Source organism: Bactrocera neohumeralis, chromosome 5 (assembly GCF_024586455.1).
Source record: "Bactrocera neohumeralis isolate Rockhampton chromosome 5, APGP_CSIRO_Bneo_wtdbg2-racon-allhic-juicebox.fasta_v2, whole genome shotgun sequence".
Classification (NCBI taxonomy): domain Eukaryota; kingdom Metazoa; phylum Arthropoda; class Insecta; order Diptera; family Tephritidae; genus Bactrocera; species Bactrocera neohumeralis.
Window position 1 is genome coordinate 26,393,768 of NC_065922.1, and position 14,919 is coordinate 26,408,686.

The window sequence follows — 14,919 nt, forward strand, 5'->3', positions numbered from 1 at the left end:
TATCGATACTAAGGTTATTGCTGATATCGAAAACACACATTCTCTTACATCGCCAACAAGAGGTTAAGAATTATTTAACCTAGAATTTATTGCGGCTAAACTTAGACTATTAAAAATTTTATTTTATTCTTACTTATAGTCTAATTAATGCTAAGTAAACTAGTTTTATATTAATAGTCACCTTCAGAAATTTCTTGTTTCATAAATAAATAGTTATCAGAAGGGTTCTCTGAACTATAGTTCAATTTCTGCTGTTATTCAAAACTTTACTTACCGGATCATTTGAATCAATGCTATAGAAATAACGATCAGGCAAACCGATCTCGCCCTCATCCAAAGTTATGATGTACTCATGCGGTTTATTAAAGCTGAAATGATTACATACGTTAATAAGTAATAATAAAAACATATACGGATACTCGTATAACGGGTTTTTCAATAGGGACGCTACAGAAGCAGACCGATAGGGACAGCAAACGACGCCATATTTTTCTCGCTCTTTGACATTTCTCTTTAGTAAGGTTTGCCATATCATCATGGAAAGATATACGATCTAACAGCGAGTCGAAATTATTAAAGTAAACTATCGAAATTCGGAGTCAGTGGTCTCAACTTTAAAACCGCTATTCTAATTTATGGTCGTCATAATCGTTCTGTCAGATCTACAATTGAGCGTCTAGTGGAAAAATTTGAATCCCCAGTTACAGTACGAAATGTTCCCGTGCGAGTGAGACAAAGAGCCCGTAGTGTCGAGAATATTGCTGCCACTAGCGCATCAACTAAGGAAGACTCAAATCAGTATCTTACACGTCGTTCTCAAGCGTTGGGCATCTCTGTGACGTCGTTATGGGAAATTTTGCGAAAACATCTTGGCCTACATCCTTACAAGATCAAAATGACGAAAGAACTAAAGGCGCTTGATCACCACAACAACAACTTGAAAATGATCCGAATTTTCATCGAAAAATCATCTTCAGCGATGAGGCTCATTTCTGGCTGCATAGCTTGGTCAATAAGCAAAATATGCGTTATTGGTCAGTCATCAATCTACACGTACTCCGTGAGTTACCATTGCATCCCGAAAAAATTACGATTTGGTGCGGTTTATGGGCCGGCGGCGTCATTGAGCCGTACTTCTTCCGTGAGGATTAAGAGCGGCACGTTACTGTGAAAGAGAATCACTACCGCTCAATGATAACCGAATATTTTTGGGCCGAATTGGATGATATGGACTTGGACAACATGTGGGTCCAACAGGACGGCGCAACAAGCTACAATGCGAATATCACACCGACGAAATGGCCCAGACAATTGCCAACAAGCCAGCGACGATTGATGAACTTAGTACGAATATCAAACGTGAAATTGTAGCAGTATCGGCCGATTGGGTTCAGCTTCTGGACTTCTGCAAGCGTGGACACGCAAAAGAATCGAGTTCCATACATATCCCAAACCGTTTTTGTTTTATTTAAAAAAAAAAACTTGTGTAGAGCTCTCCTTGAAAAACCCGATATAATGCGAATATTTTAAAAAATATTAATGGAGCCATATGCATATGATATAATAAGTGAACTAAGTACTTACCGATTTTCAACACTGATTTTATAATATGGAAATATGCCATATATAGCCTGAAGATGTACTAAAGCCTTTTTGTATTCCCAATTTTGTAGACGTATGGAATCCCTAAATGCTTGCCAACCCTCTGCAATGATATAAATATTACTTAAATACAATATTTTATGGAATCATATTAAATTTGATTATTCAGTTTAAAGAGCATAAGAATTTTAAGAGGATAAGATATTCGCAGAATTGATAAACAGCATATTCGTTCTAAAAAACAAACTGTAGATGGTAATCGGCTTTCGGAAACTTATTTGTTTTTAAGTTTCTTTCGAGCCGAGAATATTTTTGAAATATTTGAATATTCACACTCATACAAAATCTCAATATTTGGACACTGGATCCTTGAATTAAAATTTACTTGGCGACCACCGTTTACAAAATATTACTGGAAGAGGTACCAAAGCCTCATTATCGATAATATATATAGATTCGTACAACCTTTATATTTTCGAGAGAAGTTCAACACTGTTTGTGTATGGCGCCAAACTTGGATATGAATCCCAAATAAGATGTTGTAGATTAAGAACGTTTTAAGAAGAATACAGTTCCAAGTTATGTGTCAATGCTTATACTTATTCAGTTAAAGGTAACAAAAACAGACATATGGATGGAAATATTAGTTCACAATAATATATAAGTATGTATATTTTTAATCAGTTTATTGTCGCGGAAGATGAAAATACGGAAAATTTTAGAATTTAGCTTATCTGAATACACCGAGATCATTTTCTATATAAAAACAAGAAAAAACGTTTACTTCGGTTGCACCGAATCTAATACACCCTTCACAGGTGCATTTCTTTTAGTAACTATGTATTCAGTTTATATGGAAGCTATATGCTATAGTAATTCGATCTGAACAATTTTTTCGGAGATTATATTATTACCTTAAACAGTAATCCATGTCAAATGTCGTGAAGATACCACGTCAAGTTTTCCATAAAAGCCCTTGATTCCGATCATTCGGTTTGTATGGCAGCTAAATGCTATAGTAAGCCGATCTGAACAATTACTTCTGATATTACATTATTTCTATAAAAAATAACTCATATCGAATTTCGTGAAGATATGTCGTCAAATGTGAAAGTTTTCCATACAAGAACTTGATTCCGATCGTTCAGTTTGTATGGCAGCTATAAGCTATAGTGGTCCGATATCGGCAGTTCCAACAAATGAGCAGCTTCTTGAAGAGAAAATGACGTTTGCAAAATTTCAAAACGATATCTTAAAAACTGAGGGACTAGTTCGTATATATACAGACAGACGGACAGACAGGCAAATGGACATGGCTAAATCGACTCAGCTCAACATTTATATAATGGGTTGTCAAAAAAGTATTTTTATTGATTTTTTTTTTATTGAAATAGAAATTAATTTTTGATGACTCATGCCCAGCTCTTGACCGATGCTACGGCTGCTACTACGCCGGTCTCTTTCGACCAATTCAGCGATTTTATCGCAATTTTCGACGACAGACCTTCCGGCGCGTGGCGCATCTTCGACCACCTCCACACCAGAACGAAAACGTTGAAACTATCGTTGTGCGGTGGAAATGGAAACTATATCAGGTCCATAAACTGCATAAATTTTATTGGCGGCTTGAGATGCATTTTTGCCTTTATCGTAGTAGTACTGTAAAATATGCCATATTTTCTCTTTATTTTGAAACGACAATCAATCAAAACGTGTTAGCGCGTGAAATGAGCTTTCCAAAAAGGTATAGCATGACCCGATGCGACGAATAAAACTAGAACTACGCGCTTTCAGCGCCAACTAGCGAAAATACAGCAAGACTTTTTTGACAACCTATTATATGCTTTATAGGGTGTCCGACGCTTTCTTCTGGGTGTTACAAACTTCGTGGCAAACTTAATATACCCTGAGCGTTAGACGAAGGATCTCTATTTCGAACTTGATTCACGTCAAAACATGGACACACTGCGAATAAAATTTGGCGGCTCGTTAATTTCGTGAAATGACAGCCAGGATCATGATTTAACGTATCTAGAGTATTTTCTCTGTGGGTATGTTAAAACAAAGGTTTACGCCAATCAAATCGGTGAAAGCGGGTGGAGATATGCAAACGGAGCCGTGGTGGCCATTTGGCCGGCATTTTCTTCAAATTATAAATGACATAAAATTATCTGCAAAACAAAAAACAAAAAAAAAGAAAACAGAAGCTATTTTGACCAAGTATGAGTATTTTATTTCTTTTTAACCTCCCGTCGTCCTTGTTGGTAGACGCTTTATAACAAAATGCATTAATGGTAACAATTTCCAGGCCTATCGAAGGGTCAATACACTAAAAATGGCATATTGTATTCATATGCTATTATATAATATTACCCAATTTGTATAGACACCAATGCAATGCTGAAAGCATTAAACTACTCATATATAAAAATACGTAACCCAATCGATTTCTGCTGGATTAAAAGTAGTGAGCCTCTCCATTTAACACCTTAGTGTCAATAAAGACAAAACAAAAACCAAAATAATTATTATGAAAATAAAAACTGGAGTAGAAACAAATGAACTTGGCAACACTGCCTTCACCGATGATCGCATGACCAAAACACAGGCTGTCTGCCGGATTTTCTCTAGCAATTAGCGCCTTCTGAGAGCATGTTAATTCCAAGCCGGATTTTTATACTTTATCCATGGCGATTCATTGCACCTCGTTCACAATTTCGAAACTACACTTTAATTAAGTTTAATTAAAGCGAGAAAATTTGTCAACTGAGAATTCCTGATGCATACAATTTATATGATTTCTTAAATTAATAACTTTTTGATATAAAATTGTTGAACGATTGCGAAGAGGACATCAGTTTCAGATCGCATTTGTTCGAGTCCGGTGAATAGACTATTTTGTGTGATCAAGTAAAAAATATTTAAAGAAAAATGAATTCAATTTTGGTGAGTGAAGACAAATTATAAAAGGATAATAACATCCAACAAATATCTCTAAATGAAGTGAAATAGTGTTATCCAGCGAGAAACTTATTAGGACACCTTTTGTGACTTTTCATCAAATTTGCCTCTTCCTTCGATTTAGCTACTCGTCTGCATTACTACCTGCACTCATCTAACACTTGCACGTCCCGATGTCAGCCTCGGTTATGAGTATCAGCCCGGTTATAGCAGCTCCGGTGGTGGTTTGTTGCAGACACCACACGCACCCAGCAGCAATTATTTCAGCCCAGTACCGACCTTCTCTCAAAATGTGGGGATAGGGGGTTCTGGCGGTTCCGGTTCAGGTTCCGGCAGCTTTGGTTACAATGGGAATAGCGGCGGTTCTTCTTACTCCTCTGGCGGCTATGGCGCCTTGGCTGGCAGTTTTGGTGGAGCAGGCGATTTTGGCGGCTCAACGGGTGGTAATGACTATCAAGCGGGCTATAACTCTGGCAATATACACTATTCTCACCAATCGTCGAACTTCGTTGGCCGTGCGCCGATTGTAACCAAACACTTCTGGCTACACTCCGCACCGGAGGATCGTGATGAGCAACAAATTGTGCGTTATATAAATATTGGACAGCCACGCAAGAACTATAACGTCGTGTTCATTAACACGCCCTCATCTAGTGTGAATAAGGCTAAAATCATAGCCAATGTTGCGCCAGTTGAGGATAAGACGGCTATTTATGTTTTGGCTAAGAAGGCGAACGCTTTGGATGTGAGTGCTGAGGTCGCTACACCAGCGCCAGTCGTCAGCAAGCCAGAAGTGTTCTTTATTAAGTACAAAACACCGGAAGAGGCGGTGCATGCGCAACACACCATTCAAGGTGGGTGACGACTTGACAACCTCTTTGAGGGATTTACATGGTTTAAAACTCTTTCCTTTTCACTTTAGCTCAATATGACGCTTTGGGCGGTTCCAGCCACCTTTCCAATGAAGGGTCTGTTCCAATATCGTCCGCCATTGGCAGTTTGGGCGGCTCAGTTGGCAGTGGAGATGATCATGTTGAGGACTCGCATATAGTGCATGGTGGGCCATCCATTACCGTGGGTTCCAGTGACTCAAGCAACGGTGCAATTCAAAATTATTTGCCACCAAATCACAAGTAAAACGTGAATTCGTATGTTAAAAACTCCGCAGATATATATGAAAATTTAAATTTGCTTGAGGCTCAACGAAGATTTGTTACCGTTAACTGAAGCGTTATTTTAATTTACATTTTGAACCTTAGACGAAATTAGTCTCATATATTTAATAAAAGTATTACCATTTTTATAGTTTTTAATATTTTAGTTAGAACGCTGTACAATAAAAATGTTATTAAAAATAGTATTTTTAATTAATTGCGAATAGAAAGTATTAGTACTTCTCCTTCCATTTCTACTATAAGCGTTACATGAAACGAATTATAAAAAAAGAGGTCTAATAAGCCATAAATAGTCTTGAAAAACTGTAAGGCTTAAAAAATTGTGTTGAAACTGTAAACATAAAACCTTGCTTTTCCATAGAAATATAAACTCATAAAGAGAAAACCACCAAAAGAAAGGGAAGGAGACGTAACGACTCTCTATTTATCATTTGTGTAATTTAATGCTGGAGAAAACATCAGAAAATGTGACTACATTCACCGACTGAAAAAAAAAAATTCTGACTGTGAAACTATCATCACGGTACCAGCTGGAGGCAGTGCAGGTATAGGGCAGACTAACGAATGACTAAACGATGATGAATTTCACTTCACTTGGAGCCATCTCACGAAAAGAAAGACCTTCATTTTTTCCAAAGCATGCTATTGTATGACTTCATTGTGATTCCATCCACAGACGAAAAGATACCTTTGAGCTGGGTCTTTTAACACGATTTTAACCCTAAGGTCTAGCAATCTTCGTGAGCCGTCCAATAGTGGAACGTACAACACAATTACCGAATCTCATCGGTATAACGGAGTTGTGTAAACTCTTACCCCTCCGCTTACGGTAGGGATGAATACGGAAATTGAACCCTCGCCGGTGAATTCATAACTTAAATAAACTCAATATGACGACGACAAACACGTCATTTAAAATAGCATCCGGCATCACAATTTGATCTAAGTTCAATGTATTGGGTCCACCAACAAGAACATCGTGATGTTAGAAAGGATTCTGTCTTTTAGTTTTGCAGATAATTTTATGGCATTTATAATTTGAACAAAGTGCCAGCCAAATGGCCTACTATATCTTCACACGTTTAATAATTCATAATGACTTGAACATGTTTTCGTACAAAGTTAAAATAACAAACGGTTAAACCCTCTAGATTTGCCTATGAAATTTTGCCAAAAAATTATTGAAATGACCGAAGAAAACAATAATTTGATAAATTGCCTGTTTATTTCGGATGAGGCCCATTTTGATCTAAACAGATACGTAAACAAGCAAAACTACCGTATATGGAGTGAATTTAATTCATAAATTGTTCACGAAACGGAACTTTACCCAGAACCAGTCACTGTGCGGTACGCAGTTTCATTAAGGTGTATTGTCGGGCCAATACAATTCTTTGAAGAAAACAGTGTAATAGTAAATGTCAATGGACATCGATATTTAAAAATGTTGATTGAGTTTTTTTACCCAGCTAAAGACGTATCCCTTTCAGTAGCGTTTGGTCCCAGCAAGATGGAGCAACTGCACACATATCTATTGCGGAGCTTCAATGAAAATTTGAAAACAAATTAATATTAAGAAGAACAGAAAAATCTGACTGAATTGAAGCAGTTTTGTTTGAACAAGTGGAAAAGTTGTACATATACTAGCAAAATAAAACAATACCATAGGCTGGAAAATAAGCTCGATGGATGGGTACCACACGAGTTAACACAAACTTCATGGACATTTTGAATTGAATGGTAATGAATTTACATTCAGGTAGGTAGTGCGATGTATTTGGTGGGATCGGCAGGAAATCACCTACTAGGAGCAGCTCCGCTACGACCCAACTGTTAATTTGGACCTGTACTATCGCAATTGGATTACATGAAGATAGAACAATTATAAAACGATTATTTTTGACCTACATCATTCGGAATATGCTAACTATTCTATATAAACCTTTCAACTTACTACAACAATAGTGGATTTCTTTTTACTAGACATGTTATTTGAATTTTAGAAGTTCGTAGCCATCGGCAGGTACTGCTGCTTATACCCATCTTTGAAAGAGGTCTTGGTCAGCGCTTATGATACTTGTTTAGGCACTCCACTTCAAAAAAAAAACATAAAAGAACATGCAGACAGCAACACAAACCAATGAAGCAAAATCGCTTGGAATTTGTATTCCACAACTTTAATGAAATGCCAGGAAAGTGTGTTGTTAGATTTCATGCGAATGTCTAATGAATTTCGAAATAAAAATTTAAATTACAATAATTCGAACATAACTCATATATTTTATTTCGACTTTCAAAGTTAAGTAGTAATAGTATTATTAAAACAAGAGCCTAAAATCAGATGCACATACCAGACAACAATAACAAAACTGAATTTTGACAATTCACAATTCAAGGTCTATGTAGCAACATAAAAATTCCAAAATCAAATTAAATATTTAAACAAAATATTAAAATCGCGAAATAAAGACTTATTAAAAGGCAAAATAGAAAAAAAAACAACTAAACAACAGCAATGATACCGCCGACAATGCTAATCAAAACGAAGAAAAAAGTCAAAATATTCCAAATTAAAAAACAACAAGTCGGACCTTAGGTGATTAACGCAAAGCGAGGCGCCAAATTTATTAGCCATTAAGTGTTGGATCAAATTACGCGCTCCAAGATAGGCTCACGCACAAATATCTATGTCTAATCATACGCCACTAATATTCATAAAGATATGTGAAAATCAATAACACCCAATAGCTGTAATAAAAATATACATAAAACTATAAACTGCTAAATTAATAATTTTCTTAAAATAACTCGAAGAATTCATACATAAATGATGAGGCGCTGAAACTAACCACAAACGCAGTGAAATGTCGCACAACGAAATAACAAACGATCAGCCAGAATTCGACCACGGAGATCCTATCACAGATAGATTCACACTTTAACTCATCTACAACGCGGCTTATATACACACATACACACACCCACATAAACAACATTACCATATTCGTACGCCAATGAACTCACTGATCGTTATCTGTTGACATCTGCGGCAAGACGACAGAGCAAAAATAAACATTTAAATATAATAGTTAGTATACGCAATAAAAAATACGAACACGCCGTTAGGTTGAGGAAGGCGCCGATGATATGATAATAATAATAATAATATAATAATGCTAAATATATTTTGCAATACTAGAATGACGAAATCCTACCGCAAGCAATTGAAAACCAGTCTTCTTTCGGCTGCCGACAAGATCAGCACAGCGGTGGCGATCGTCAAGATCGTCAGGCGATGCAAAATTGGCAATAAAAGCCGAAGAGATCTCTAATATTGTCAGCACCAATAAAAAATTACATAAATTTACGCTGTTTACTGGCTAACGAAGGGGGCCACAACAACGAACGATACTCGTGAAACTGTGCAGAATGGAATCAGCAGTGGTCGGTCATTATGAATTCCTAATTGAACATTATCATTTGTTAAATTTGACAATCGTAAATAAAATGCGACTAATATCTGAATTAAAGTCTTGCTGATACGATCTTTGATTGGCAGTGAGAGCGTCACCGGTCGGCAATGAATTGTGATAGCAATGAAGACAGTGGGATCCTTTATAGGAAGATGGTTGAAAAAATTAATACAAAGAGAAAATAAAGAAGTAAATTTTACAGCATGAAGTTTTTTAGTAAAAATCGCAGGACTAATTTAACAATGAGAGCCTTAAATCGATCGGGTAACCTTATTTCTACAAGTTACTTTAGACACATCACCATTATTATTACTTTTTGAAGAATCATGAATCGTGTAGCCTCTCATAGATTCTTCGGCTTATGAGCTCAAATATCTGCGTCTCACATTGGATTCCACTCTTTGGTGGACCGAGCAAGTGGATCTAAACATGATCAAAAGCCACAAAAGCACTGGAAAATCCTGGGTCTGTAAGCCAAGGATTATCAGGTGGATGCATAGTACACCATGATCGGTTTGACTGATTGTTACATATGGAGCGGTGGCATGGACTTCAAATATCAAAACTGCAAGGACTTGCCTGCTGGGTCATGCTAGAACTCACACCACAGCACTCAGTTATCAATCAAATAGCTAAACATACAATGCTAAATGATAGCAGAACAATGTAACAGAGGCCGCGGGACAGGTGTTACCAAAGAAGTTTAAAGTTACCCACCACAGTAAGGTTGAATGGAATAACTCCACGCTGGACCCACTACTAAAGGATAACGCTATACACTGACTGCTCAAAAACGTCGAAAGGCCTTGGGGCAGGTACCAAGCTTTCCATATCTATAGGATATTTACCGAGCATTATCCGAACAGAATTCTTTGCTATAATGTACCGCCATACTCAGCGAAAGTCAAGCGACACTTAAAGTACAGGAGTGCATAGAACGGCTGAATAGCCTATTTACGGGTTTTTCAATAGAGACGCTACAAAAGTAGACCGATATTGTCATATTTTTTCCCGCTCTTTTGACATTTGGTTTGCCATTTCATCATGGAAAGAGTATAGTATATGATCCAACAACCAGTAGAAATTATTAAAATTTACTACCGAAATTCGGAGCCAGTGGCCTCAACTTTAAGAGCTATACGTCCAATTTATGGTCGTCATAATCATCTTGACAGAACAATAATTGAGGGTCTAATGGAAAAATTTTAATAAACAGGCACAATACAAACGTTCCCGCGCTCGTAGTGTCGAGAATATTGCTGCCGCTAGCGCATGCATTGAGACAGACCTAACTCAGTTTCTCACACGTCGTTCTCAAGCGTTGGGCATCTCTGTAACGTCGTTGTGGTGACTTTTGCGAAAAGAACTTGGCCTACTTACTTATAAGATCAAATTGACACAAGAACTGAAGCCGCTTGATCACCAGAATCGTCGTATGTTCGTGAATTGGGCTGAGCAACAATTTGAAAATGATCCGGATTTTCATTGAAAAATCATCTCAGCGATGAAGCTTATTTCTGACTGTATGGCTTTGTCAATAAACATAATATGCATTATTGGTCAAGTAGCAATCCACACGTAGTCCATGAGTCACCATTGCATAACGAAAAAATTACGGTTTGGTGCGATTTATGAGGCGGTGTCGTCATTGGGCCGTACTTCTTCCGTGAAGACCAAGACCGGCAAGTTATTGTGAATGGGAATCGCTACCGCTATATTTTTGGTCCAAATATGATGATATGGACTTGGACTTGGTTCCAACAGTACGGCGCCACAAGCTACACAGCGAATGTGACAATCGATTTATTGAAAACCAAGTTTGGTCCAGTCAATTGGCCGCCTCGGTCGTGCGTTTTGACGCCGTTAGACTATTTTCTGTGGGGCTACGTCAAGTCTATGGCCTATGCCAACAAACCAGTGACGATTGATGAACTTTGATTTAGGCTTGAAAACTATCAAAAATTGCAAGCGTGCGCATGGTGGCCATGCAAAAGAAATCGAGTTCCATACATAATGGCACCGAATGTACTTTCACAGGAATATAGAATTTTATTGATGTAGAAAACCGTTTAAAAAAAGTTGTAGCGCTCCTATTGAAAAAACTCGTTAGCACACAAGCAAGTGCACCTCATCAGGGTAACATGACACAAGGGCATAGTCGGGAACGAACTGGCAGCCGTTACTATCATGATAGAGCCGAAACCCAGCATCTTCATAGCATAAAGGAACTGATCAGCAAAGAGGAGAGATCAATTTAATTCTTTCTGTCTATTTCTATTATTCAAGTTAAATCAGAAGAAGTCTATTTCTAAGTATGTATAGGTATAATATTCCATCGTTAGAGTAATATTAGAGCTTATGAAAATCATTTTATTATCTATGAACCACTGTACACTAAAAACACACTATTTCGGAGAGACATTGAAACAACCAGATCTGACGTAATAATAATCTGATGATAATACTAATACGATACTTTTCGGAGAGAAGACAACAGCTAACAACAGCAAACGAATTAAGTAGACAACTATTATCTGTGATAATAAGTTTTAACGCTTTTTCATGCGACCGCTCAGTTTACAAATCAATAATCAGATCACAGCTTAGGTCAAATAATCAATCAAAGAGTGTGTGAGACGCCCTGCCACGCACCCGATCAACATGTAACGCTGACCATAAAAAAATAAAATAAAATAAAAATGTAAATTAGACGCGAGCACATGGTGACACCGAGCGGAATAACTGTGTATGTGTGTGTAGACAGCTGCTCAGAGGCGGCAACTTCAAACGCCTAAGTGGGTTAATTCTCTAGTCCAATTAGTTGTAAATGATGTGTCAAATTGTTGATCGTAAAAATTCAACACATTCACACTCAACATTAAAAATATATAATATATACAAATATATCTACAAATGAGATTAGTAATATGGGGAGCATATCCTTTGAACAATAACCCGCGCAATAATAGCCGGTATAGTCGCTCTAGAAATACATTCTTTGAACTGAGACGCCGCACTAGTCAAACGGCTATAAATATATACAGATCTTATATATATGTGCTATGTTTGTATGTGTATGTGTATCTGTACTTGATATAGTAGTATAGTGGTAGCTCGCATAATTATGCAAATATTTCTAAGGCATTTCAAATTCAATGGGCAACAAACAAGCTTGGCGACCCAGTTCTGCACTTCACGATCATAAAATTACTTAATTTAAGACGGCGTTGACCACCCATTAGCAATCGCTGATACTACTTAAAATGTTTGCTCATGCATATGTATACAAACATATATACTTGAGTGCTTAAGAGTAGTAAAGAAGTACTCGTTGATATGTTAATATGGATTATTAGCAGTTGGCCAACAAAATGTTTCAGATTATTTTAAAATAGAAATATAATACTTGTACGAGCTGAGATATTTGCATTTTATTTACATAGAAGTGTGAATGTGTATACATACGAGTATTCAGTATATAAGCAATAATTGCCGATCATCTAATGGACATCATTTATGATAAAATTGCACTGAACTGTGAAAAGCAAGTAAGGCAAGCCCAATTTTCTATTCTTAGGTGTTTCAAACTTCTTTGAATTTTTTATTAAGCTTGAATTTGGCAAGGTGTTTTTGGTAGTAGAAATGCAAAAAATGCTCTTTTACTTTCAGTTGACGATCGATCGGCTGAGAAATAGATATAATTAGATTGATTTTTCTACTGAGACATCATTTTCTAATTGGACTCTAATGCAACTCTATGCTAAGATTATAATGTGAATTTATGAATATTGTTCAATTAAATAGAAACAATCTTTCGATTAGGAAAATTTTGTAATTCCTTTTTTTTTAATTTGAAAGTACTTCGGAGGAAAGTTTTCAACGGAAAAACGTTCGATGAATGGGCCCGAAAAGAGATGGCCACCGATCCCGTTTTCCATAAGAAAGTTTTGTTCATAATAATCCACAAGCCATTGTTTAGGAGCAGTTTCATCTTCAAAATTTTACCCTGGTTAAATATTCACGAACAAATTTTTAACAAACGAAAGCGGTAGATTTATTGCATGCTCGACTGCATGGAGCAGATTTATCGAGGGCGGCTAATTCAAGAATTCCTAAGTCCTGACAATAATGAACAGTAGAAGGCAAAATACGTCTCAAAAAGGAAATAAAGGATCCATTGACATTTTGGTCGCAAATGATTCGATCAGCAGACACATTAAGTGGGCGGTGTCAAACATATACACAAATAGTAATCATATGGCAATTATAGCCCAAAGAGCTCCCTAGAGCCGGAACTCCACCAAAGGCGAAGCTGGAAGCAATAGAAGTTCGATGCAGACCTGTTTGAGCTAGTCTGGAGTGCATCAAAAGTAGCCGATGACGACGCCGCCTTGGAATCTACATTGCGAAAGGAACAAACGGCGGCCTATATATTAGAATGAGGAGACTACCACGCTGAGAAAGCTTTCTCATTCAGTTAGACATCGTCTACAGCGTAACCAGAATATAACGAACGAAAATCGCCTCAGAATTTAAAAGCCACAAAGAGCTCCTAAAGTTGGCAATTACCCAAAGCAAAAAATTATGTTTTGAGAAGCACTGTGAAGAACCAAACATTGACCCTGGGGAAATGCTTATAAAATTTGTATGCCGAGATAAAAAAATAAGCAGCAGCGACCTAAAGATGCTTATTTTATGAGAAAATTAGTCGAAACTTTATTTCCGAAACACAATCCGATTTGATGGCATACCCAACAAAACCCTGAATAAAGCTATAAGCTGAAAACATCAACTGTTTGCTAAAATGTACAATGCTTGTATAAAGGAAGAGGTGATCTCCCGACTCGTGGAAAGTACAGCGTTCGGTTCTCCTCCCAAAAGCAAAGAAACCACCTAAAGAACCTTCATCTGATACGAGAAGTCATCGATACTGCAAAATGTCCAGTAAATGGCAAAAAAAATGGAAAGGTGGCACAAAAAGTACTGCGTGCTGATTACCTCGGATGTAAAGAATGCGTTTAACACTACGAAATGCGCATAATCAAAGCCCTGGATAAAATACGCGCCCCTGAACACCTCAGAAACATTATAACGAGTTATTTTAAAAAATATAAGGCTGATTTTTGATACGGACGAAGGCACAAAGAGCTCCTTTATCTCGAGTGGAGTACCTCAAGGATCAGTATTAGGTCCACTCTTATGGAACCTTATGTATTGGGGTGCAAAAAAGACAGCAACCAAAAGACGTAAAAAACAAATGCAATGAGTGCTTTCTGTCAGTCCAAAACTGGCTGAGCATATAACAGAAATTTTTCTCATAAGCACCAGGAGGGTTGAAGAACGAATAGAGCTCACCTTAGGAGAGTGCGAGATTACTTCACAGCTGCAGCTGAAGTACCTGGGAGTAAAATTGGACTCCAAATTAAAATTTAACGAACATCTAGCGTATACTCCGGTAAAGCAAACAAAACTTATACTCTTATACTAACTCTACATATATACAGCACCAATATGGATGCAAGCAAAGAATATATGGTATTTTTTTATTGCCCTCGCTTTTCAAATACAAAGTAAAAAAATAAAAACGGCGGTAGTTTTACGTCCAGTAACTTAACCACACCAATGTGTCAGTCGGCTGAGGAATGAAAAGTTGTTAGCGAATCGTCTGCTTTCTTAATGAAAAAACTGAGTTTTTTCAACAGACAGGG

General features: G+C 37.1%; 1 protein-coding gene across 2 annotated transcripts in view; it reads right to left on the reverse strand.

Annotated features, from left to right (window-relative positions):
• Nucleotides 1-14,919, reverse strand: part of LOC126760004 (protein gone early) — an 84,634-nt gene that overhangs the window by 6,457 nt on the left and 63,258 nt on the right. For both annotated transcript variants that reach the window (XM_050475319.1, XM_050475318.1), the window contains exons 5-6: nucleotides 1,585-1,705; nucleotides 275-368 (exon numbers count right to left, since the gene is read on the reverse strand). In XM_050475319.1, the coding sequence (XP_050331276.1) occupies nucleotides 275-368; nucleotides 1,585-1,705 (215 nt within the window). The remainder of the gene's footprint in view (nucleotides 1-274; nucleotides 369-1,584; nucleotides 1,706-14,919) is intronic.